The sequence below is a fragment of the Carassius auratus genome, chromosome 4, assembly GCF_003368295.1.
Source record: "Carassius auratus strain Wakin chromosome 4, ASM336829v1, whole genome shotgun sequence".
Lineage (NCBI taxonomy): Eukaryota > Metazoa > Chordata > Actinopteri > Cypriniformes > Cyprinidae > Carassius > Carassius auratus.
Genome location: NC_039246.1, coordinates 24,614,316 through 24,641,589, shown reverse-complemented (window position 1 = coordinate 24,641,589; position 27,274 = coordinate 24,614,316). Strand labels below are relative to the sequence as shown.

The following is a 27,274-nucleotide window of genomic DNA, read 5'->3' as shown; positions in this document are numbered from 1 at the left end:
AAGACGAGTTGATACATACCTCTCTCATCTCAGTGCGTGCACTCAATCGCTTTGGCGTGCGGTGACACTTTGAAAGCACTTAGCTTAGCCCATTCATTCAATAGGGCTTGGGCGTCGTGACGTCATTACTTGGTGTGGCCGCCACGTTGAATTCCTCCTTTACTGCCACTTGGACTACTGTGCAGTGTTTAGACATACTCCCTCTCATCCGTGTATCTTAATTTGATTAATTAAAAAATCTATTTTAACCATTTTCAACCGTTGCTGTATTGTGGGGTGTAATAGCGCAACACATAATCACCATGGGGAAAATAAAATGAGAATGGATTAACTTTACACCGCTTTCCTGCTTGGAGGCGCGACTACGGAGACCATAACATCTGAATATTAATTTATATAGCTTAAGTCAACATTGAAAATAAGGGAAATTTCTCGGGTTACTCATCCAAAATACGGGAAATTTCAACATTCATCTTTTTGTTGCTATCCCTCTGCTGAAAGCAAAAATTTGTACTATAAAACTGCTGCATTAACTAAAGTTAAGCGATTTGTGAAGCTAGGTCTAACGTGACTTTAGTTACAGATTGGCGTGAAATCGTGCTCTCACAACAACCACGCTATCTTAAAACGCCCAACATCACGCTAAGGTTGCTTTCAAGTAAGCAAAACAATGCTTTGAAAACATCTGTTTCGCTGGAAGGACAAGGAGTAGCAACAGGACAACAACACAGAGACTTGACAGGTCTGATGGAGGGGCTAACAGGATATTTTACAGGAAAATACTAAAACAGGAAGACAGTGGGAAAACAGCTCAAATACGTGAGAACCCCCGAAAAACGGGAGGGTGGACAGCTACTAACTACACTTTTGAAACACATTGTTAAAAGTCCATGTGTGAATGGTTGTTAGCACTAACGGTTACTAAACTAGCAGCTAGGTAGAGCACAGCTTACCGGATTACTGTATACTGTTTTGCCGCTGTTCCATTTCTATGATTTGCAGCTCCTGAACCCATCCATTTGTGAACTGTACATGAGACTTGACTTTTATCTTCGGAACTTTTCTGAAGTGTAGGCGCTCACAAAACAAACAAGGTAGCTGAAGATATCTGTAATGCAAACTTGCGGCAACAAGTCTCCGTCGGTACTCCACTATTTGTTGGGAATTTCATATGGATCCAAACCATCAATAGTGCCGATTTTGTCCACATACCGGTCCCTGGCATCCCTATTTAGCGTATCCCTATAAATCCCACAAACTTTTCGCGATTTTGACATCTTTTTTTTCTTTCTCCCAGCTCTGCTCTTCTCGTTCAACTGGCTGTATGTTTACATTCGCGAAGCTGGCAACATGGCCGCCACGTCCCAGAATGCAACTTGGCGCCCAAGCCCTATATGGGCCAAGCAGAGAAGCTACCAAACACCTCCACGTTTTCCCTATTTAAATACAGTTACTTGCGTAGTGTAACTCGACCTAGGACGGTAACACAAAACAAAACGTTGAGCTTTTCTAAGCGTGTAAAATGGATAACTATATTGTGTGGTGGAATACCATGGCAAGCACTTCGTCTTGGCGCAGTAATATCTTCACTAGAGGGAGCGGGGGCTGGTGAGAGGATTTTTCACGAGTGAAGATATTACTGCGCCAAGACGAAGTGCTTACAAGCACTTGCCATGGTATTCCGCCATGCAGTCTACAGTATTGTGATTGACTGAGGAAACTGGTTATATTTAATTATTAATAACTAATAATTCCTTACATTTATATAGCGCTTTTCTGGGCACTCAAAGCACTTTACATAGAAGGATGAATCTCCTCAAACACCACCAGTGTGCACATCCACCTCCAAATATTTGACAAAACTACAGAAACATTTACTAAGGTAATTATATTATTTATATTAAATTATATTGTTGTAAAAATTATCTTTACAGAGAGAAACAGAGAGGGGGGGGGGGGGGGTATGAGCAGGGTCAATCTGGCCATTCATTCAGGGCTGCTCTGGGTTTAGTACAAACACAACACTAGTCTGTGGAGCTATAGTCTTGTCTCTTGGAAATGCAGAGAACAGCTTTCCTCAGCTTTCCTTGTCCTGTTTGCAACTGGCTAAAAGGAAAGAGCAAATAATAATAATATACATAGAATCAGTTCACAGTATTATGAAAAGCAATGAAATCCTTAAAATTAAGTGATGATAAACTTAATCCGTAACACTTTAGAATAATGGTCCATTAATTAATTGTTAGTTAACTACTTTAGAACAATCCTTCTACAGCTTTTATTAATCTTAGTTGATGTTAATTTCCACATTTACTTATGCATTATTTAAATCAAAAGTTGTGCTTGTTAACATTAGTTAATGCAGTGTGAATTAGCATGAACTAACAATAAATAACTGTATTTTCATTAACTAACATTAACAAAGATGAATACAGTAATAAATGTACTGTTCATTGTTTGTTCATGGTAATTAATGGATTAACTAACATTGATGGACCATGATTCTAAAGCGTTACCACTTAATCTTTGTAATTAAGCAACGGTAGTGATGCTTTAGCTCCATCACTAATCTAGACAGTCAAAGTGCTCACTGTATATATTGTGCTCATAACACCATTTATTTTATGATATAAACGTAAATAAGAATTCATTTAAACTTTTAATTTTTATAAAGTCTCAGCTTTTACTGCTAACTACGTAATGTCAACATAATGTTAAAAATGACCAAAAAACATCGAGAAATAACGGTTGAGTCTTACCTGTGAAAGATAACACCCCGAGATCTGTTTTTATTATCGAGTGACGGTTTTTAGATGCCCTAGCTGCAGATGAGTCAGGTATGTTTTCTTCTGTCCTGAGAGTTATGAGAGTTGCCCGCTCCAACATGGCGGCGACGTTGACGTGCGGTCGAGCGGCCAATGAGGCGTCTAGGTATTTATATGTCTGGCTGCAGCTACCCCTGTCTCAGATTTTCGGTGACGCTGGGCGGAGCATACGTGAATATTCATGAGTTTCCTGTTTCGCGTTAAAGCGACTCTGAAAATTGTAGTACGTTGTGACTGAAACATAAACGATTTTCAAAAAGGTTGCTCAATCATTCAAAAAATGTTTTTAATAACAAAAGTAAAAGCTGAAGGTTTTTTTTAATGCACACATGAACTTGAATATAAACATTCTTAATCTCTGTATTTTTTATTTATTTGCCCAAAAATGTGAAATTTTGTAGATAAAATGCACTATATAATTAAAATAAATGTAAAAATGCATTTATACACTTTATTTTTGTCTTTAATCATATACTGCATTGTTGTGCTCTTGAAAATCATTTTGACTCAAATTCTACTGGTCAAGTTTTGAAATCCACAGCCTTGCAGTACTTTAACAATGTTTTGCTTATTTTCGACAAACTTATAACAATTAAAATGTTATGTAGTGTAATAACAAATGGCTATATCAAAACATACAGTAATTTGTATAATTTAATTTCTGTTGTAAGTCAATTATTAAATACATTATTAAAGTAAATTCCTATATGAACAACAAATGACAAACAGAGATTTAAACACCATTAACAAACTCAATGAAATCAGTCTAAATGTTGGGAGAAGAAACATGTTTATACCCACTGCAGAATAAGCCATTCAAGAATAACCAACATGTTTTTAATATTAGTAGAATAATCACCAACATGATCTTTCTTACAAAACCCTTTATGCATGAAACTTGTTTTATTAGGTTGTACTTGGTTTGATTACTTTTGGTTATCTTGATTTCAAAAGTGTGTATTTCAGGAATAAAATGTAGTAAAACTTTAAAACTGGTTAAATAATACAACATTTGTATCAAATAGTAGGCTATACAATTTTTTTATTATTATTTTGCATATGATTTAAGTATTAGCCTACACTAAATTACACATTCTGTTGGTCATCGTCATCCACTATCCCTTGCATCAGATAAAAAACCAAAAGTTCTGAGAATGTTCACCCATGTCTTCATGTATGTGTGCAATAGTGGCCTCAAATAACTTGAGAAAACGTAAGTCTCCTCCACTAGAAGAGCTTCTGCAACTAGGAAAAAATTGTCAGGCAGAAGTGCAAGTATCAAACTCTGCTGATTTGTAACAGATATATTAATTACAAACAAACTGCATTTTTTTAAGGAGAAAAAAAAGTTAAATAGTTGTTACTTCAAAAGAGTCTTTCTATCGTTCTTTATTTCTCACCTTACAGTTTTACAAAACGGTGAGCAAGTTTGTGCCACCATATGGTACACAACTTCAAACGACATACTTATCATATGACATGCTTTTAATAGCTAAACAGAGGAATATGAGAAAATATTTAACATCTGCTGGCCCATTTACTTGTAGCGTATTCCAACGATGGGCTGCCTCTGGCAAATCAGTGGCCGTAATCGTCAAGTAAACATTTAAAACAGCAAACAATGAATAACATTTAGTGCACAAACGAACAAATATATTCTACGTTTGCTTATCTTCATTCGAAGCTGAAACGTAATTAAACTACCTTGTTGAACAGTTTTTGTGATCCGGTGAAAACGTCCTAATATTTTCAGTTGCTTTTACGCGAAACAGGAAACTCATGAATATTCACGTATGCTCCGCCCAGCGTCACCGAAAATCTCAGAAACCGAATATTTCAGAACACCGTGCCAGACCGCCGTCTCTCTCTCAAACACGCTGCTCGCTCCTCCACAGTAGTTCTGCTCGCAAAAACCTTAAACTCTCACTTCTCCGAGCAAAGATGATCCAGGACTCTGCTTCAACCCTCTGAGATGATGATCCTCGTTTGCGCTACGACGCTCGTTGCATCTCTAGTCTGTGTAATAAATGAAGTAGTGATGATTTGCATCTGTCTGACTGCGAGAGACGTATGGCGAGTGGAATGTGACAGGATTACCTGCCGAAGTCGACAGTGGTGTACTTTTACGTGTGAGAAGGGTACTGGCCAATTCGTGAACGAATCGTTCAATTTAACTGGTTCTTCTTAGTGAACCGGTTGAACCAGTTCACCAAATTGAACTGAATCGTTTGAAACGGTTCACGTCTCCAATAAGCATTAATCCACAAATTACTTAAGCTTTTAACTTTTTTAAAGTGACTTACACTAACTCTGCGCATGTGTGTAATTTTTTAAGTATTTTGTTAAACATAGGAAAGTGTGATAAAATCTCTCTCTCTCTCTCTCTCTCTCTATATATATATATATATATATTTTTTTTTTTTTTGATGAATGTCTCCAATCTGTATATTGTATATAATGTATAGGCCAAATGGGTTTCAGGGAAGTTGGACAATAATTAAGACTCTAAAGACTCTTATGTTTAATAGGAATAAGGGATGATTTATCTGTACTGTATTTATAGTTAATGATGACACATTCACAAATTGAGTTTGTAGTAAACAGAACATGAACACAAGTAGAGCAGCTGATGATACTGAACTGCAGCACGTGCCGGTTAGAGCGATTCTCGTTGCATTGGTTTTCGGATCATCAGTACACTAAACCGAAAACCCTTTCTTTCGGACACGTCCGATTCTAAAACCGAGGAGCTGATTATACTGCGCATGCGCAATTCAGCGTGAAGCCAACTGACTCACAGCATGTCTGAACCGAAGTGATTCTTTTGGTGATTGATTCTGAACTGATTCTGTGCTAATGTTATGAGCGCGGGTAATCCGAGGGCTTGGATGAAGGGCAATCTGGCGAAACGTAAGTTCATTTAATTACAAATACATCGCAATGGATAATGTTTAGTAAGTGGATCATGGTGTCTGCGCTGATGACAACTAATTTATTTATTTTATATCTTCAAGATTTAAATCCTCATATGCACATTATTGCTGTTACTGTATTTGGGTGTTGTTGCAAAACTCAAATGTAAACTTTTCATGATTTTTCAACTTTTCAAACTTTTTATGAGGTTTTTAACTGACTAAAGTTAAGATTACTGACTTTATATATTTGAATGTTTGATAGACGTGACGCCATTACGTCATCGCCAATGATGTCATTACGTCGAGCGTAAAAGAACCGCGGAACCGTTTTTTTCAACCGGTTTATTGAATCGAACCGCCCGAAAGAACCGGTTCACGGAAAAGAATCGAACTTCCCATCACTAAAGGGTACGTCGCCTCAATTGACACGTGATAAGTACGTCGCCTCAACTGACATCGCCTCAAATGACGCGTGATAAGTACGTTGCCAAAACTGACGTCGCCTCAATTGACGTCTGCCAAAAAAAAAAAAAAAAAAATTGTTAAGTACATCTCTGCATTACACTAACCCTCTAAATAATACATCATCATCGGAGGTGTAGTTTTACCAAGTAATAAAATGAAAGAGAACATGGTTTTTCTATAATCCAGTGATATTAAAATAAGTAATATCTGAAGTATACTTTCATGCATATAGTCAGGGGCGGAGTGGCAATTGGGACGATCGGGACTTCAACACGGTTGATGAATTTTCATAATCGGCCCACTATAAATTATTCATTATGGCCGTGAGAGTGGCCGGAGCGGGAGCGGAAAAAAAAAATTGACAGTCAGGAAGGATTAGCGTGGTTACATAACATTTAACGATACCCCCATGGAAGGCAAGAAGAGAAAGGACAAAGGAGGGGCCGAAAAGGATGAAGAAGAATGAAGAAGAAGCTGACGCTGGAGGTGAATGCATCAAAGTGCTCAAAAATTACGGATTTATTCCGAAATCAGGCGTCAAGGTGAATTGACAGAAAAAAACAGTGGCACCGCTCAAGCATTAACGTACGTTATTGCTAGCCGCCCATGAACTAGCACAAGCTAGTAAATGTTGGTCTAACCATAGACCACGTGACCAGTAGCGGTGGCTTTCTTAATATATTTAAAATAATTTTGCAAGGGTTATGACGTTAGTAGTATATATTTTTTTGCATTTTTTTTTTGACCACCGAGGGCCGGTGGTTTACGAAATTTCCCGGTAGATTTTTGGGTCCCACTCCGCCCCTGCATATAGTAATGTATTTGATTTTACTTAAAGGGGTGTATTTGTATTTTACTTAAAGGATAGTTCACCAAAATCAAGAACTTCATAATCAAGTAATCACTGAGTAATCATTTACTCATGTTCATGTCTTTCCAAACCTGCAGGATTTTATTTCTTCTGTGGGACATAAAAGTTATTTTAAGACTTTCCTATAATCCAATACTTTTTCCATGTCCCTCAAACATATGATTTTTGGCTTCCGATAAGTAAACAATGGCTCATTTCACTGAATATTACAAAAAAAACTATCATGACTAATATTTATAAAACATATCATATATGTATTAATTAAAAAAAAAGAGAGATAACATGATAAACAGCCAAGTATGACCCATACTCAGAATTCGTGCTCTGCATTTAACCCATCCAAAGTGCACAGTGAACACACACCCAGAGAAGTGCCACTTTGTCACTTTAGTAGTTTATCAATTTATTTTCTGGTATTTTTTCCCCCCATTTTAATTTGTTGACTTCTGCTGTTTTCAGATTTCATTACTTAAACATTGTTCGTACTCTGCTTGCTCATGGAATAAAGCAAAGTATAAAAAATTGACTGCTATTTTTTATATTGTGGGAAGAGGTCTTAAAGCCATCACAATTCACTGAATCATAATTTTGGATTGTGAGAAATCTAGATAAATGAAAAAAAATACTAAGAATAAAAATCTGATTTTGATGACATAAAAACAAAATAGACAATTTTTTTTTTGAATGGTTATTAAATATTTAAACTTGAGTAAAAGTCACAACAAGAAAACCATGTGATGTTTCAGATGAAAGTTTAATTGTTTAATAACAAATATATTATCGGTTGGAGTTTTTGTAAATGTTTTACAATAAAATCTTTAATCTTTAACTGTTATTTAATTAACAAAAGTACAAATAAAATAATTTAAAAGATTAAATAAATATATTTTGTAAATATAAACACATTTTAATTTTGATGTCTGCAAAAAAATAATAATAATAATTTTATAAAATAAAATAAAAATGAAAGTGAAAGAACACCTGCATGAAAAATAATCAAGTAAGTAAGAAACCCCTGAATGAAATAACCAAACAATTATTTAAAAGCTTCGAATATCTCAGCTCTAATGAATGTAAGTAATATTATTTTTGGGCTTAATTTTTTTTGCTCATAACTTTATAAAACATAAAACAAAAATAAATACCATTATTTAGATTCTCCTGATTAAAAAGAGCCCAAAATCACCATAATCCGTCATTATCTAACACGCATTAAACTACACAGGAGCTTGGCAAAAAAAAACATCAAAGGTATCTGTAATGGAGATTTCGTTCGTAACCTCATGAAATATCATATATCATAGAAAAAGGCACGTCATTATTTGCAGAAAATCCATCATTTAGATCCTAAGGTATCTCTCATGAAGCTTTAATACATAAAAATTTATTAAGACTTGGAGCTGAGCAAAATATTAGATCTTGAAAAATGACACTTTCTTTTCAGAAAAGTCTTCTGATTAATAATCAAAAATTTACCATTATCAGTCGATCAGATCGAAAGATATTCCTCAAAGCACAACACATTAAATCAGACAGGGGCACATATGACGCAGCAAAGAAAAAAAGGACCAATGCTACAAGTTTTTATTTGTAACTTCTCGAAACATGCACATAATTGGATGTCATTATTTTCAGGAAATTCTCCTTATTAAAAAGAGTTTACCATCATCTGTCATAGATCTAAAGATATTCTTCATCGAATTATAAACTCCAAGTGTGCTCATTGTGTAACTTTCTCGTGGATTGTTATGCTGGTGATTTCATAACTCATGCTCTGATTGTGTAAAATGTCATATAATTATTTACAGCAGATTCTCACGATTGAAAACAATCCATTTCGTCTTTCGTGTTAATAATAATACTTAAACCCATGAATTAAAGTAATCAGTTGGAAATATCCTTTGAACACTTGGCAAGCAGAATATAAAACCTAAAATGTTTCTGTATTTTATCTTTTATATAACTCATATGACTATATATATTTAAAGAAATTAAATCTCTTTTTTTTTGTACCTTGTACCCTAATATGTCAGAAACATCATACAGCTAAGTTGGTTGTTGTTATATGTAATTTGAAAGGTCTCGTAGTAAAATAAAACAAGCGTAATTATTTAGGACTTTGACTAAACTTGAAATTCAAAACAACAATTTCTAAATGTCAAGGACTAAGAGAAAGGGTACCTTGGTTCCAAATGCTGTTATTTTTTATTACTTCATGATATCACCATAAAATGTAATTCACATACATGAATGAATCATGTAGAACATCACCAAAAATGAAACTTTCTCCTACCTTATTTCAGACAGGAACCACTTTGGCAAGTTTACTTGAGTATATTGAACACAATTTTGTTTTGGCCGTATGGTTCCTTATGGGGGTTCTTGCTCCCTGAATAATTGAACATACAAGAGCTTTAACATTAACCCCCTGGAACCATGAATTTAGAAATACATAACAATAAGACTTTTAAGGAGAAAAGAGAATGTCAATACTTAATTTGTTTATGGGTTTATTGCACGTCATCAATATAAAAACATGTATTCTTTCTTTAAACAATTATAATATATTCTGTTTCATTTAAAAGAAGCATGTGATATTTCATTTGTCATGAAGGCTTAAACACATTTCATATTTCATATTGGTCATTTGTTAAAATAATTTGTAATGGGTGTAAACATGATTAATATGTGAAGATTATTTATGTGCAAATTATTTGTGAAACTACATGGAGCATTTTGTATTTCTGTTTATTCTGTAGTTTTCACGGTGTTCCAGGTGCATGGTGCTTGTTGAGAGGAAGAAATAAATTGACACCCGTTTTGAAACTCTCTGCGTCTTGATCAATCTATATCCGAGGGGCCGCTACATAGGCTAGAAATGTTACTTTTCTTCAGGAAAATCAATGTAATATATTTTTGTTCAATAATATTTTTTGATTATTATATATGATCTTTAGGGAACTTTATGATACTATGCAATATTTATACAATTTTAATGAGATATTTTCTCCATTAGAATTAATATATATATATATATATATATATATATATATATATATATATATATATCTTTATTTATTTATTTATTTAAAACATTTTAATAAATGAAATAGTTCATATTAAAATAAAGTGAAAGCATTTAAAATGCAATTTTTTATGTGAGAATTGGGCAATCTGCAGGCATTAAAAGTAAAAACTAGTGTAATGTTGCGTAACGTCTTGGATTCCCATAGTTTTTTAGACCTCATCTCTTTTTAGGTTTTGCATTTAGATATATATCTAGACATTCTAAAAGATCACTTTTTGTCAAGGTTTAGATATTTTTTGGTTAGATAAGTATCAGGTTTTACATTACTATGATTACAGTCAAACATTAAAATCTTGTTAAAAAGGGAACACATAGAAAGCATTTTTTTTTACTCAGTATTTGATAATTGAAAAATCTAACAAAATAAAGAATGAAAAGTTATCATTCAAAACACTATACAAACATTTTGTAATTAATATTTTATTCAATGTACTTAAATGTTAGAGAGAGAGAGAGAGAGAGAATGAGAATCTATTTTTGATTTATTGATTTTATTTCAATAACTTGAAAAAAAGTATTTTTTTCTGATGCAGTCGTACCAGTTCATTTGTGTGTGTGTGTAAGAGAGAGAGACAGAGAGAAAGACAAGACGTTTTTTTTCATTTACTGATTTCATATATTCTCACAATGTGCTCTCTTGCAGTCTTATTGGTTCATTTCTGTGTGTGTGTGTGTGTGTGTGTGTGTGTGAGAGAGAGAGAGAGAGAGAGAGAGAGAGAGAGAGAGAGAGAGACCCTCTTGTATTTTTTCCATTTATTGATTGGTGTCTATTTTGCACTCCTGATATTCTGGAGAGTCACCCCTGGATTGCTGCACACTTTTTTCCTGACCAGTGGCTGATTTGTAGTTTGTACCACCAAAAGATTCACTGAGTTTCCAAATTTTTTCGTATTTCCCATTCATTTCCTATGTCGGTCATTTCTGACCGTGAAAAAGGTAAGTGTGACTTTTTTTTGGACTCTTTAACATATCCAAATCATGTCCATGATTTTTTGTGTGTTCATATTGCTAATGTGACAAAAGACGCCAAGTCTCATCTCATTCTGATGAAGCTACGATTTTTTAAATTTCAAAATATGTGATATCTGAGATGAGGGAACATATCTCTCATCTATAGATGAGAGAATTACAATAGAGAATTAAAATAATGGAGCTTATGGTGTTTTTTAACGGATTCCAGCACATAATGGGATTAAAGGAAATTAAATGGCAGATAAAATGGCTAAGGAAGTTACAAAAAAGAATCATATCGATTTTACAGTTATTAGCACAATCGCAAATCAAGAGCATCATTAAAAAGATACGGAAGAAAATGTGGCAAAGGCAATAGGGAGAAACAATGGTCAATGGTTTCATAAGATTCAAAGGAAAATGGGATAAATTAGAAATGCAGGGGGTAATAGGAGAGAAGAAATTACAATATTGATGCAGAGCCAGAAACAGAATTGATTAGTTAAATTTAGAAACGAAGTAAGTTCTAGGAGAGAATAAATTATAATATTGGAGCAGTCTGAACTAGACACAGTTTTGATTCGTTTTTATATTAAATTCTAATAATGTCAAGAAATCTCAGACTAAAGAACAGAATGTCAAAACAATATAGTTCATTAATATTACATCAAGAAATATGATTCTGCATTAACCAATTTAATCAGTCCCCGTAAAGACCGTCAAAAATTGCCAGTGCCGACTGTATTTCAAGTCGTACCGGCGGGGTATTGGGTAAAGTTTTCAATTAGCAATAATCGCGCCTCGGATAAACCTCATAGGCTACGATACTGCCACTGCGCAAAGCTAATGTCATGATGCCTAGAAAGGGGTCATCACCAAACCACACACGAGTCCCTTCGACGGTAAGCATACTCACTCTTCCCTCTACTATAGACAGGGTCACTGTGAAGGTGGATATGCAATTGAAATGCTGCAGCAGAAGTACGTCGTGAAAAATGTTTTATGAACGTTTTAAACATATAAGTTTATATAGACTATTGGGTGACCTCACGCAGTGCATGCTGGGATATAGAGCAGCTTTCGAGTATACCAGGAATCGTCTGCAAACGTAATTTCATAACATAGACGCACGCGCATAAATAAAGTTCAATTTCTCTCCAGTCATTAATAATGCAATGCTGTGCTGTGCTTCCTTATTAGTTTTTCCAGAGATAATGTGCAGCCCGCTTTTAATGTCGGAACTGCAAGTGGCCACCAGGGGGCGGCATTTATCTCAAAATAATTATCCCCATGATATATTTAGCTTCGAGTGATTCAAAGTTTGAAAATCTGTTTAACATTGTGCTTAACTTGGAATATATTGAATAATATGCACTTAAATGCAAATTAAACATCAAATTCGCCAGTGGAGTTGGACAAGTTATCACTCGAGTTGTTGCAGCTGATGAAGACTCATTAGCTTGACATTAGAACATCACGTCTACCTGTGTAAAATGTTGCACAATATAAACCCCGGTCTACAAACATAGATGTATGTGTCTTCATATCGTGGAATATATTCTAACAAAATAATTCGGACCATAATAACTTATTTAAACGGTTCAGAGTGCTAACTTTCGGGACATTCACGATGATCAATGAATGTTTGACCAGCTTACTTAGCTCTTAATTACTCAGAACATATATACACAACACACACATAGGCTAATGCTAAATTGCATCAACACAGTCGTGTGATGTTTACCTGCCTGTCTTCCAAAATGATCAACATTGATGCTCTTGCTTAGTCGCAAAGAAGCTTGGAGGAAGATGAACTAGAGAAACAATGAACCAGAGGCCCCAACATATGCAGTTTCACCAGTTCACCACCAGAGGCCACTACGAACCCGAGATCACAATCAGTTATCCTACATTTCACAGTTTACAGTTTGTTTTACCCCAATATTATACTGAATTGCTTTTATTTTGATTATTTTTATATGTTATTGTTTATTAACTTGGATAATTTCAGACTTATTAATAACCCTAATTCATTTATTAGGTTTAATTGATAGAGATTATTGAAATAAAAATCTCATATCTTATGTTGAGCACATACAGTTTATTAAAGATCAAATAAAAAATGACAAGTTGATCAGGTTTAATAAAATGTGAAACATTATTGTCCATAGTAATTGTCCATAGTACATTGCATTTAAATACGGAGTCATACAGTGATAAGTTGTGCTAAAATGGAAGTATTTTTCAAAATAATGTTTCTTTATTGGCATTGATGGTTCAGTGAAGAAACCTTAATATCCACAGAAACTTTCCATTTCACAAAAAAAAAAAAAAAAAAAATATATATATATATATATATATATATATATATATATATATATAAACAGAGAAAATAAGGTTCTATAGATGTTTAAAATGATTTTCACACTGAGAAAAAAAGGTTCTTTTAAAAACTATGGCCTGAAAGATCTCTTTTTTTTATCTACCATATAGTGATCTTCATGCAAGTGTAACAGATAAAAAAAAAGTACTGTTTTATATACATACGTAACCAGAGAGAAGTTAGATGTGAAAAAAGAAAGTTAAAAATGATTTTTACCAATAAGCTAATTAATATGCCTAATTATTTGTGGAGCTCTTTGGAATTTATTATTTTTTAGGATTAACGGTCATACAGGAAACCATCTATTATATTCAGAATTATAATGTAAAAAACAATTCATATATGACAGGGTTGGCCAAACCCGGCCCTCGAGATTGACTTTCCTGCAGAGAGAACCCTGAGCACACTCACCTGCCTCACTTTCTAGGCCCTTGTGATCTCACAAGACCATAGGGCAGTGTTTCCCAAGCCTGTCCCATGTTCAAAGAATTGGCTCATTAGTAGACTTCATGACCTGAAATGTGTGGGTCAGATAATGGAGACATCCTAAATGTGCACTGTTGGTTTCCTTCAGGGAACAGGGTTGACAAACACTGCCGTAGATTGGCCCATTCATCATTTTAGATTTCAGAAGTGTGCTTGCTAGCTCCATTCTCTGTGGCTACTATGTGTCCTCAATGCATACTTCTGCTAAGCCAACACAAAGGTGAGCTCCACAGCAGACTTATACCCAACGGTCAAAGCAGTATTATCTCACAAAAGGGTGGTCTTAGAGGAAGACCATGAGGGCTTAGGATACCTTTTGGGACAGGGCCTAGTAATCCTAAAGATCCTGATTAGCTTGTTTATTTCATTAGGGTTGAAGCTAAACTCAAAAGTGGATCTCGAGGGCCAAAGTTGCCTAGACGAGAATGGACTTAAAGAAAGATCAAGAAATTAAAATCGTATACCAAGCATTTTATCATGAATTTTGTTCTTGATTTGGTCCAACCCTAGGGGTGAGGAACTGCACTTTTGGGCATAGCAAGAGTGGAATTGTTGAGGTGCATAGAGTTGTCCTTGCACACAGAGTTGTTCTGGCACATGAAGGTCCTCTTGTTCAAAGAGTTCTGGAGCAACAACTTGTTCTTCTGGAGCGTCTGGATCAGGATGGAGGGCTTCTCGTCCATCTCACTGGTGGCCACCTTGACCATGTTCCCAAACTTTCAGCAGTCCGCCAAGTAGCTTGTTCGGGTGTATTTATTAAGGTTGGAGCTAAAATCTGCAGAAAAAAGGATCTGGAGTGCCAGAGTAGCCCAGGATGTGAATAATCAAAAAATAGAGGAAACCGTAGAAAAGAGCATGCCAAGGATCAAGAGAAAGACAAGGACTTAAAGAAAGACAGGTGAAAATCACTAAGCAGGCCATTTGTCATGTGACTGCTAGATTTGGTCCACCCTCAGGGGTGAGGAACTGCACTTTGGGCACGGCGAGGGCGGAATTATTGCGCCGCATGGAGTTGCTCTTGCGCATAGAATTGTTCCTGCGCATGGAGTTCCTCTTGCGCAAAGAGTTCTGGTGCGACAACTCACTCTTCTGGAGCGTCTGGATGAGGATGGAGGGCTTCTCGTCCAGCTCACGAGCACTGCAGCGTGGGGTGGCCACCTTGACTGTGTTCCCGAACTTTGAGTAGTCCACCGAGTACACCCCCTCTTCCTCGGTCACTATAGGCACGAATCGGTGACCCCACTGGATCTCCTCGGTCACGTAAGAGGTGCGAGCCTGAGTGGAGATGCCTGTGGTCTCCACCACACCTTCCAGGATCACAATGACCTCCAGATCGCTACACTGCAGCTCCATCGCCGAGAGATCGTACAGAGGACTGTCCTTATCTATGACGTGACATATGATCAGGGGAGCCAACAGGAAGATGCTGTTGCCGGCAACTGCGCTTTCTGTCTGGACGTCGATCTGGTGGATGGGTATGACTTCGCCCTCTGGCGTAGTGGTCTTCCGGACCACTTGGAGGCGCACGACTGCGTTGATGATCATGCTTTTGCGCAGATCGCCCACCCGGATCATGAAGCACAGGCGGTTGTTGCGCACTGCAATGACAGCTTGGCGGCTGAAGATGAGGGTCTCGGCACGCCGGTGGGATTGGGCGGTCTTCATGAAGATGCAGCCCAGCATGACAGCGTTAATTATTAGACCTATGATGTTCTGTAATATGAGCACCGTGATGGCTGTGGGACACTGCTCTGTTATCATACGGCCTCCGAATCCTATTGTCACTTGCACCTCGATGGAGAAGAGGAAGGCAGAGGTAAAAGAGCTGGAAGAAATAAAGAGAAAAGACCAAAGAGTATTCGGCGATTAAAATAAGAGGAATTAAATATCCAAGTAACAACACCATCCACATAAAAAAGAAAAGGAAAAAGAAAATGAAAACAGTTATTTTAATGGTTTCTACTTAATATTCTGCATATTGAAATGTCTATTATGATTTTCTTTAAATTATTTTTCTAATCACTATATATGCTAGCATACCATTATTCATTTGTGGAAAATGCAGATAAAGGATGAGGTATGTCTACACACTTTACTAGTATTACAGGCTCTAGGCAAACAATTTTTTCATATTATTTAATTATTATCATTATATTATCAGTTAATAAATTAAGGTTTTTAATATAATACCAATTTGTAATCATATATACATTTAAATATTTATAGAGGCTTTTATCTCTATAAATATAATTAAACAAATTAAATGTTGAAAATTAGTAACATTTAAACAATTGTAGGAATGAAGAGAAATGAGTTATTACTTAATTCTTCATATATATATATATATATATATATATATATATATATATATATATATATATATTTACTTTTATATATATATTTCCATTATGCTTTATGCTTTACTATTGAGCTTAACTGACACCAACATAAAAAAAACTTACATTTACTTGAATTAAATTAAAATATATCTTATTTCATTTATTTGCCATTATAAAGCTGTAAGACTTTTAATGCAGGGTGTACATATTTATACATTTAATTCGTTTATTAAAGTACCAATTTAACAGAATTACATTACTGCACAAACATATAACACAGTCAATGCCGACTCTTTTATTTCTTACAATAACTAAAACAGCCTGGGCACACTTACTTGACATTAGTGAAGCACTGCTCTACTCCAGGTTTACGGTTCGTGTCCAGATCTCCGTGCGCAAAGGCCACCAGCCACCAGAACATAGCGAACAGCAGCCAGCTGCACAGGAACGTCATGGAGAAAATCACCAGGGTGAAACGCCACTTGAGATCCACTAAAGTCGTGACCACGTCCTGCAGGAATCTGCCCTGCTCGCGGATGTTCTTGTGCGACAAGTTGCAAGCGCCACTCTTGGCGATGAAGCGCGCTTTGTTCACGCGGTCCCTGAACACGGGCTTGCGGTGAATCGGCGACACGAGCCCCGGGGAGAACGCGAACTCTTCGGGAATGATGCTTTTGCGCGGCAGCATTATTTCAGCAGGTCACTGCAAACGGTCAGAAAAAAATATTAAATAAGAATTCTCCATTCAACGACTGTCAAAAGCGCAGCTCCAGTTCAATAACCATCCTGCATCTGCCCTCTAACTCTGTTCCGCGAGCATAAACTAAAGTTCAGAAAGTTATATTGCATCAGTTAGACCTAAATCTAGGTTCTTGTGTCAGCTTATACAACAAACACCACATAAACATCAGAACACTTACCGTGTAAAGGCTTCAAAAGGTATCTTTGTGATGATTGTGCTGCGCTTACAGGACTTTACACGCATGGGCGGTACATCACTGTCCTGCTGCCTCCGAGAAACATTCACCCTGGAGAGAAGAGTCTAAAACTACTTTCAAAGATTTAATTAAATAAATCTGCCCTTATTTTATAGACAAAAAAACTATAATAACATATAAACTAAAGTACCCAAAAATAGAGATAGTCATAGAGAAACTATAGCCTATATAAAATAGACCATATAATAGGAACAGATAAGCTTGCAGACAAATCTTGTGAGAAATTTAAATGCAGAAAAAGCAACGTGTGTCTGTGTCAGTGCACTGTAAAGAGTTATTGAAAGAGTGCAAGGGATTTCAAACTGGGATCGGGAGACTCCAGAGGACCGCAAGGGGACGCTAGAAAGACTGACAACTTTAGTTTAGTTTTTAATTGAACACACACACACACACACACACACACACACACACACACATCAAATATTTGTTCACACACACACATACACACAGATCAAATATTTGTTTTATTTTGCTTTGTTTTATGAAGAACGTAAATTCATAAGATTCATTGTAAATATTTTTGTTTAGTTGACAACCCTATTTTTAGCAATGAAACAATAGTAATAAACCTAAATGTGCCTATAGTTCTTTTTAATGAGTAAACGTTTTCTTCTATGAGACACATACACACACTTAAGAAAAAGTTAAGAATAGTTTGAATCTGCAGAGTTTCTCCCCAATGTTGTTTTTAGCTGCTTGCTGATTGAGGCAATGTTCTTCGTAAAACTGCCTTGGTATGGTATTTGTTGTGAAAAGTACTATGAATAAATCTGAAATTATAATGTTTTCCTTCAGGTTTATATATCTAACTTTATCCTAATAGAGAGTAGAAGACGCTGGCAACTTACAAAGTAAACATGATCCAGATTTGCTTTGGCTTCAGTACAATTTCATTTAAAAGGCAACTATTTATTTGTTGTCTTTATAAAATCATAACTAATGTTTCTTTCAAAGTATAAATGAGTTCTGTATATATATATATATATATATATATATATATATATATATATATATATATATAGCTGCCTTTATATTTTAGGAAAGAGGCAGGATGCAACCCTCTTTGGGAGTCCTTGGCATCAAGTTCCATTTGAACAGAAGGGGGCGCTGTGCAGCAGACAAATTTTTTCCTACCCAATGGACTTGCAAGTAATGCAAGAGTTAAATGTAACAAATAAATAGACCTTTTATTAAAAACAATTTAGCCATTTAGTAAACCGCTTTCAGTTTTATAATTGCTTTACTCTTAATTAAGAATTGTTGTCTTTCGTTGAATATTAGTGCATATGCTAAGGCACTCAACAGAGATAAGTAAACACACAAAGCAATTTTTATTTTCATTTCATGTGTACAAAAAAAAAGCACACAGAACAATGCTGTTAAATGCTTATAATACAAATTCTATATTAATTACATAGGCATATGTACATTTAAAACAGTCCATCATGACTAACATGCAAATACCTGAAATTGGCAGTAATTACAAAAACCGTGACATTTTTATTATTTTTTTGACTAAAATGTGCAGCTGTTGGCTATTAGGTAAATTTTAAGTCATGTTTACAGATCACCAGAGTCTGTAAAGCGTGTCAGCTGCACATTTACGCACATGGCTGCGTTCACAAGTTACTGGAATATCACTGCTCAAGTGTAACATCGCAGCTCACTGCAAATATTCATCAAATCACCGGCCCTGACAGTCAACAGAACGGTTTCCCACAGTGCTTGCAGCTATGCATCATTTTACTGCAGGGGAAAGCGTCACTTACGACATACTGTGTAGATCAACTTTAGTTGTAACCAGTGTTGGGGCTAGTTACTCAAAAAAGTAATATATTACATATTACATATTACTCTCAAAAATAGTAATGCCTTACTTTACTTTATTACTCCCTGGAGAAAGTAACTAGTTATATTACTAGTTATATTACTAGTTACATCTTTTTTTCTTAATTACTCTATGATTGCCTGAGATGCATCAGATGGAGGGAGAACATACAAAGGAGGAGTGTTCTTTAGGGTCTTTATCAGTGGCGGCTCCTGCCAATTCTCTCAGGGGGGGCAAATGTTTGCTCTATTAATGAGGATAGGTCACCCATTCAATTGATAAATTAACGGGTAGTTAAAGATGTAAAGGGAACCGAACTACTATAGTATTAATTAAAAATAAACTGACATTAGGAATCAATCTCTTGCACTCCTTATTTTTCTATATCCGTGTTAACACTATTCAGCAGCATATGAAGACTAACACCAGGATGTGTTTTTTCCAAAAAATACTTTTTACTTTTCGATTTCAGTTTAATAAGAAATAATTGAAGTCACATAAATCACTGTTTACACAACTCACTTATATTACTGCTCGTCAGTACACCTGTTCTCTAATCAGCGGTTAATTCCATCAGGTGCGTGATTTCACATAGAGCAGCTGTTACTACACAGAGCCGTTATTAACTGAGAAGATGCGCAAATCCACGTTCATTTTCAGCGTTTATTGGCACGGTTGTATGAACATATGGTTCACGCACCTGATGGAATAAACCGCTTTAGAGAACCGGCTTTACTGAGATGCGTATTAACGAGCGGCCGATCGTGATCGGAGCACCCCTACAAAATAATTACTGAATCTCCACCCGTCGAAACTAGCTTTCTGTTGCTGGGAACCTTCCTCTGAAAAAGAGCTTGCCGTTGTTGACGCTTCCATTTTTCCCCATCTGTCTGAGCGTGCCGCTCTGCTGCCGGCTGTCGACCAATCAGTGATGGTAAATGATACCTCGTGCCAAACCCAGACCAATCACTGTTCCATTCACGCCCTCCTCCCCTTCCCTTCTGTTCTCTGTGTTGTGTGCCGTGTGTGTGATGAAGGTGCTACTGGCAAATGTAACGCAAGTAACTAGCTCGGGAAAACTGTAATAATATTACCATTTTCAGACGAGTAATGCCTTACACTACTAGTTACTGAAAAAAGTAATATTATTACAGTAACGCGTTACTTTGTAACGCGTTACACCCAACACTGGTTGTAACTTCCAGAAAGCAGAGCAATCAAATAAAGCAAGCTGAAGGTTAAAAGGTGAAAGGGAGGTGAGGGTACAGACTGGCACTCCATTAAAGGACGAGGAGAGAAACAAAGGACGTTATGTGTACAATATATATCGCTTGGCTGTAAAGACTGCAGACTCGTTTTGACATCCCCATAATAAAACGTCATAGCGGCTTAGGAGAGAGAAATTATATGGTTTGAAATATTTAACTTGTAGTGTACTCTGAAAAAAGTGTAGGCCTGTTTGCTTAGAGTACGCATTAAAATATATGGTAAATCTTATATACCCTTAGCTTATATACCCTATATAAATAAATGTTCCTAAAAAGGCATAGTGTTCCCTTATATTTTTAGTTATTAGAGAAATATGACCTGGACTTTTTGGAAGATAAAACCACACACTAAAAATAGGTTTTTGGTTAAGTAATTTGCATAAGAGGAATACAGTACAAAGTGTAAAATACAATCAGGTTTGTATATAGGGTGTGAATAACACATTAGGGTTGATCTGGTGGACATTGCAGGACTCCCCAGAAAGTGAGGGCTCCACAGGCATGTGAGGGTTCAGGCTTTGGGGAGCCTGCTATATTTGTCCTCCTTCCCTAAATCTGTATCAGCAATGCACTTCAGACAGACAGACAAGAGCGTCAGGCCTCAACTGGACAGATGTGCTCAGTACAGTGTTGGTACTAATCAAAACAACAGTAGTTAAATGCTTATTGCTTATGCATTTCATAGTACACGCGTCATCAAGTTAGAAAAAGAGCCGTAAGGTAAGAAAATGCTAAAACAAGAAAATAAAAAATTAGTTTAATACTGTGCTTAGGGTTAATATAAAACAATATCACTTCAGAGTCTGTGTGTAGTTTAGTCATTTCCGATGGCTGCCATTTTTTTCACAAGGCCAAAAGTGGTATAAACTAATGTGGTGATGGAGATGAGGGACTCTACATGTCAGCTTTGACGAAGGATGCAAATAAGCCGTCCTCTTGTTCCATGAGAATCTCTGGTTTTCCATACTCCATGATGCTTCCTCGCTTCATCACAATGACTAGATCTGCCGTCAGGATAGTGTGGACACGATGCTGTGGAAAACAGGCACAATCAAGATGTGTGCAAATGTATTTCTACTGCAACATCACCTTAGCTGTCAAGATTATGTTTAACTCTGCCCTTTTGCTGCTCAAAACAAATCTTGTCGCTGCAAGATTCTGAAATCAGAGTAAAATGTCAAGCTTCTGTTACAGGATAAATGAAAACCAGCTTGAGGGAAAATTACAATCATTTCTGGTGCACAAAACAGTAGTAGGTGCAGGCCTTTAATTCAGTGAAACTGACAAAGGGCCCTGAAATAACTTGGTCCATATATTATAAACACCAAGAGGCTAGAGTCATTTTTACTACTTATTTACATATTTAAATGGTCTTTTATTTTTATATTTTACATTTAGTTTAAAGTTTTAGTAATTTTATCTTTGTCATCTTTATTAGTCTTTAAATAAATATTTCTATGTAGGTTTAAGTTTAATTTTATGCCAGTTTTAATTCTAATAATTTTAGTTCTCTGCATTCAACAATTAGTATCTGAAGCAATATTACACATTTTAGTTTAGTTTTTCAGAATTTATATTTTATTTGAACTAAATTAATTTAAAGTTTTTAATAGTTGTCTCAGCACACAACTAATTTTTTTTTCTTCTAATTTTCATGAATTAAAAAAAATTATATGTATAATTTAACAGAACACTATATAAAAATAAATAAATAAATAACAACTCTATTTATTTATTTATCTAGTAATATGCATGCTAATAAGCAACTAATAGGTGTTACCTTTTCTAAAGTGTTACCAAATTTTTAACCCAAAAGTTGGGTTAGTCCTTATTTGACCCAAAGTTGGGTTGAAACTATCCAGCATTTTTTGGAGTGTTGGTTTAGTGACACTGCGCTGAAGTGTTCTAAAACGTTGCACACATAGGAAGCTCTTGGTTACCAACCAATGAGGCAGGGTGTAGGTGACTAGGGGCGGAGCCAAAGCACGGTTACTTGTGCGTCCGGACTAAGATGCTGAAGAGGCTGTTCTCCTGTGCCAAGAGGTTAGGAGCGCTGTCACTCTCTACCAGAGTCCCAGAGGAAAACACCAGCACCTGCTCCGCCTCCAAGATGGAGGAAACCAGGTGCTGTTTCAGAGGAAGAGAGAAGGGTGGATGAAGAAGGAGAAAGAAGAGAGGGGAAAAAGGTGATGAGGGTGAGGAGAGGAAAACGGGTGAAAAAGTGCAGCAGACAGAGATCATGCATTTATTCAGAGCTCAATCGTGTTCTTTGACACAAACAGAGATAGAAAGGCCATTTTTGTGTATCTGTGGCTCTGAATGACAGACTACAGTGGCTGCAGACTTATAAAATTCTTATGAGCCATTGTGTTAATGCCAAGAGATTGATAGTGACTGATTGACAGCTGTCAGAAGGGGTGAAGAAAGATGAAAACTGAGAAAGGATTGAAGATGTCAAAGCCTGGCAAGCATTAAAAATCCTTTTATCCCTTTAAAGATCTATTTCTGTATTTGTGTATTGACCAGCAAAAAACGTTGATATAGGGTAACTTACTGCTATAGTGACAACCGTCCGATCAGCAAATGCAGTCATCACCACTTTCTGAAGAATATTTTCCTGTTGAATTTACCACAAGAAACATTTTAATATATATATAAAAAAAGTTTTTCCAGCATTTAGCATTCAGCAATTATTCTAAACAAAACCCAAACAAGATGATATTGACCTAATTTTAATACAATCCAATCAATTCCCTTTAATTTTTATTATATTCCCAATACAATACATTATGGAAGTAAAATGTGTTGAGAATGTTTTTTGAGAATTTTTTTTTTTTGAGAATTAGACTTGTTTTTTTAATGTAAATGTTTAGCAAAAGATATGAAATGTAATAGATGTATATTTAAGCCTTTTCCCAATGCCTAAGGAAAATAATCCTAAATTATGAGATACTAAATCATAATTATTAGAATGAATTTTCTAATCAAAATTTTGACTTATGATGTATAATCTCATAATTTCAACATTTTATGTCATAGTTATAGTTTACCAAATCATGATTTATTTGTTCTTATGGAATGGAAATGGTCTTCTGTAGATGTAGATGTGGTTGTACCGTGGCCATGTCTATAGAAGCAGTCGCCTCATCCATAATTAGGATGCTGCTTTTGCGGACAAAGGCCCGGGCAAGACAGAAGAGCTGTCTTTGTCCCACGCTGAAGTTCTCCCCTCCTTCTGTCACCACAGCGTCTGGGGAAAGACATACGTACTGCATGATGCTTTACAGCTGTTCAGTTTGAACAAATATCACCTTAAAATAAAACCGAATGCTTCGGGTCATCATGAAAAGGTCAGAAAACTCCAGCATTTCATTGCAAAAGAACACTCCGTATCAAAATCATGATGTGACTGACATTATGGTGTCAGCCAATCCTGATGAGGGCTGAACATTTGGGGATGATCATTCTTACCCAATCCTCCTGGCAGTGCTTTCACCATGTTCTTCAACTGGGCAATTTCAAGTGCTTCCCAAAGCCTGTCATCGGTGCAAGTGTGCTCGGGGTCAAGATTTAACCTAAAAATACACAGGTGCAAACAATATATGCACAAAGAATTAGCAGACATTTCAGATGTTACAAAATAATTCTAATTCAAATACATGTTGTTCTTTTGAACTTTTAATCCAAAAAAAATAAATAAAAAAAATAACCTTTTCAAGTTATTCAGAAAAAGGAATAATATGTTTCCCCTGCACTAAATTAGCATATTACAATGATTTCTGAAGGATCGTGTGACAGTAATGATGCTGAAAATTCAGCTTCGCCTTCACAGGAATAAATGACATTTTAAAATAAATTCAAATAGAAAACAGATACTTGAAATTGTAATAATATTTCTTGTTTTAACTGTAATTGAGACCAAATAATTACACTTTTTTTGTGAACATAAAATACTTTTTTCAGAAACATGAAAAACTAAAGATCGCTTTCATTCTATGGAAAAGAGCAGCTTGGTCATTCTTCAAGATAACTATTTTCTTAGATGTGGGACATCATCAGCTTTAAAAATTATGACAGAATTCAGTTTTTTTAATGAGCTTTCCCTTTTAATGCATAACACACTCAGGGGACATAGTGTTAATGCACCCAATGACCATAAGAGGAAATCGGTTTTTAACACGCTGGGAAATAGATTCCAACTACAGCTTCTTCCTTTATGGCCCCACATTTTCCGAAATTAAAATCAAGGAAAGATTTGCTGTTCTAATAATTTGTATGCTCTGTCCCCTGGGCCCGATGATCCATTAGGCCTGCTTCGAATAAACATTGTCATGACAACAGCTTGCCCAAAATCATTCCCAGACGACTTGTGATGGTGGTTCAGTTTTATTTTCTTTCTTATCCCTTGGCGGCCTCTTTAAACAAACCCCATATGCTCACTGTCTTCAGAAACAAACATGACACTTAGTATCCATGAGAAGTTCAAACAAGCTTGGAGCTGAGGACACTTGTAGATCCATATTGAACATCCAGTGAAATAAATACTTAACACTGTTTGAAAAGAAACATATAGGGGTATAAAATAATAAATACATAAGAATGTATAGCTTATTCCTAGAAAAGCAGATTTATGCAAATGCCAGTACATAGAAAAGCATCCTATTTCACATCCTGGGGGTCCCTGTGTTTTGTAAATGATCTGTGTTTATGCTGAACTTCTGATTAAAAATGTCAGGCAGGAAGTGCATGTTTGTTGTCCCTGGTCTTGTCTGTTTGGGTCAGTTTAGCCTCAGTGAGTGCGTGTGAGGTGCATGCATTACGCAGATGCAAATGTATTTTTGTGTCTGTTGGTATGTTTGCGTGTTTATACCGGATGGAGCCGCTGAACAGCACTGGATCCTGTAGAATGATTGACAGACGGGATCTCAGGGTTTGAAGTGGAAGCTTGCAGATGTCAATGCCATCAATAACTATCTTTCCTAGAGCAAAAAAAGATCATGACACACACATTTTGAATTAGATTTTATTTTTGAATTTACAGTTGTCATTAGTTAACTTATTTTGTTCTATGCTTTTATCATTCTTTTTATTTTTATATTTAGCTTTAATTTATTTTTATTTCAGTTTTAGTTTTATTAATTGTAGTACTTAAGCATATTTTATTTTAGTTATTTACAAAGCAGTATTTTCTCATTTTTGTCTGTTTTCAACTTTTTCACCTATTATTAATATTTTTATTTGTTTGCATTATTTGTTTTAATTTCCATTCATTATAATTGAACAATTGTGAATAGTTTTAGTTAACAATAACAACAATGGTTTATATTTAGCTATTATTAATTGAGAAACTACACTGATATCTGTACTTGCATTTATTGTTTAAACGCATTAATTAATGAAATTATTATTTATTATTATTATTATTATTATTATTATTTTATTTTTAATAACTTCCCTTAACAATAATGACACTGGTTTATATTTTAGTTTTAACTAATGTAACTGTGAATTTAGATAATTATTTTATTATAGATTTTTTTTAAATGTATTCAATATATTTTTATTTGTTTATTATTTTAAGAAAAGGTTAATAGTTCAAATAAAAAATAACACCTGGTTTATATTTTATTTTTAGCTCGTATTAATTACATTTAACGTTTTTATTTATTTATTTTAAGTTCAACCATTTTAAAAAATGTTTAAAAAGGCAATGAGTTACAGCACATAAAACATAAACTTTCTACTATATACCAATATAAATGTAACATTGTTTTGCGTCAGCTACCCAGATGTTTAACATATACTATAAGATATAGCTATATTTAACTCTATGCAAAATCTCAAACTAATCACAATAAAATTTTTCCTTCCTTCCCTGAAGGATTGTTTTATTAGTTTTGGGTGTTCAGGTCAGTTTACAATAACTTGACTTTAACACATAGTGGCCTGTAGAGGATATCAGGAAACCAAACAGAGCTCTTGAGATTTTCATTTTACCTTTATATGGACACAGTGAAGAGAGAGTCCGTGCACTTCTGATTTAAACATCTCTAACAGCCGTGCTCACGTGCACAAAACAGCATGAACTGTTTGATTTGGCTGAAGATTCATTTTGACTAAGAGATGGTAATGCTGCATGCTGGATAATATGATAAAATTCAGAGAAAATAAATGTGATGTATTTTGTTTGTCATAATAATAAAATCAATATCCCCAAAATAACACTATTTAGTTATAACTGCATTACTTTAATGCATCATTTGTTTTAAATGCATTAGTGAACATTGTACTAAATATATAGTGCTATTTAGATAATATAATTTTTGTATACACTTTCTGTTTGATGTCTTACAACAAATGAAGCTATGGTTCCATTTTAAATCAAGTTGACTGAGAAATTCTGTCAATGATGACAGTAAGACTCTGATCTCTATGGTTAATGTCTAAATATGACATCATGGCAGCTTGTCAAAGTGACAGTAACCATATGGTAAGAGAATAAACAACACGGGCAAAGAAATAAATGGTTCTAGGCTAAGCAGCCGAGAACATTAATAATAGCTTTATCAAAAGTGTCCACAGCTTTTTTTTATTTCTTTCTTTAGGGATCCACAAGGGTCAATGTGTCCCCAGCGGGCGAGCTTGACATACATCTGAGCGCTGTAATGCTCAGTGAATGCTAAGATTTGGAAGATGTCCCGGGAAGACCTACCTTCAAAAACATCCACCATGTTGAAGAAGGCCAGAGACAGCGAAGACTTTCCACTGCCCGTTCTGCCGCAGATGCCCACCTGGGACAAAAAGAACAACACGTAAGCACTTGACACAGCCTGACATTTTCAGATTGCTTTTGTATA

At 35.4% G+C, this 27,274-nt stretch overlaps 2 protein-coding genes and 1 non-coding gene across 12 annotated transcripts in view; all 3 read right to left on the bottom strand.

The window, feature by feature from the left end:
- Positions 1–11,819: 11,819 nt before the first annotated feature.
- LOC113068769 (U4 spliceosomal RNA) lies at positions 11,820–11,960 on the bottom strand. The gene has a single exon (XR_003279597.1). It is a non-coding gene; the product is annotated as a U4 spliceosomal RNA (small nuclear RNA).
- Positions 11,961–13,858: 1,898 nt separating this feature from the next.
- On the bottom strand, positions 13,859–17,472 carry LOC113063728 (ATP-sensitive inward rectifier potassium channel 8-like). The gene is made up of 3 exons (XM_026234059.1): positions 17,244–17,472; positions 16,659–17,026; positions 13,859–15,809 (listed from the first exon to the last, which is right to left on the bottom strand). Exons 2-3 carry the CDS (start codon positions 17,009–17,011, stop codon positions 14,909–14,911), a joined length of 1,254 nt encoding a protein of 417 aa, XP_026089844.1. The 5' UTR covers positions 17,012–17,026; positions 17,244–17,472; the 3' UTR covers positions 13,859–14,908.
- Positions 17,473–20,348: 2,876 nt separating this feature from the next.
- The window catches only part of LOC113063483 (ATP-binding cassette sub-family C member 9-like), a 36,487-nt gene continuing 29,561 nt past the window's right edge, over positions 20,349–27,274 (bottom strand). For 6 of the 10 annotated variants that reach the window (XM_026233958.1, XM_026233965.1, XM_026233952.1 and 3 more), the window contains 6 exons: positions 27,130–27,208; positions 25,288–25,396; positions 23,889–23,992; positions 23,534–23,667; positions 22,972–23,034; positions 22,380–22,544 (listed from right to left, as the gene is read on the bottom strand). In XM_026233958.1, the coding sequence (XP_026089743.1) occupies positions 22,407–22,544; positions 22,972–23,034; positions 23,534–23,667; positions 23,889–23,992; positions 25,288–25,396; positions 27,130–27,208 (627 nt within the window). In that variant the 3' untranslated portion in view covers positions 22,380–22,406. Of the gene's footprint in view, positions 21,450–22,361; positions 22,545–22,971; positions 23,035–23,533; positions 23,668–23,888; positions 23,993–25,287; positions 25,397–27,129; positions 27,209–27,274 lie in introns of those variants that run through there. The other 4 variants (XM_026233932.1, XM_026233973.1, XM_026233971.1 and 1 more) reach the window with 2 other exon arrangements.

Excerpts from the sequence above, each read along its gene's own strand:
- LOC113063728 (XM_026234059.1), bottom strand. The coding sequence starts at position 17,011 with ATGCTGCCGCGCAAAAGCATCATTCCCGAAGAGTTCGCGTTCTCCCCG. Across the intron at positions 15,810-16,658 it reads CAGTGCTTCACTAATGTCAA|CTCTTTTACCTCTGCCTTCC; the intron begins GTAAGTGTGCCC and ends TATTTCTTCCAG.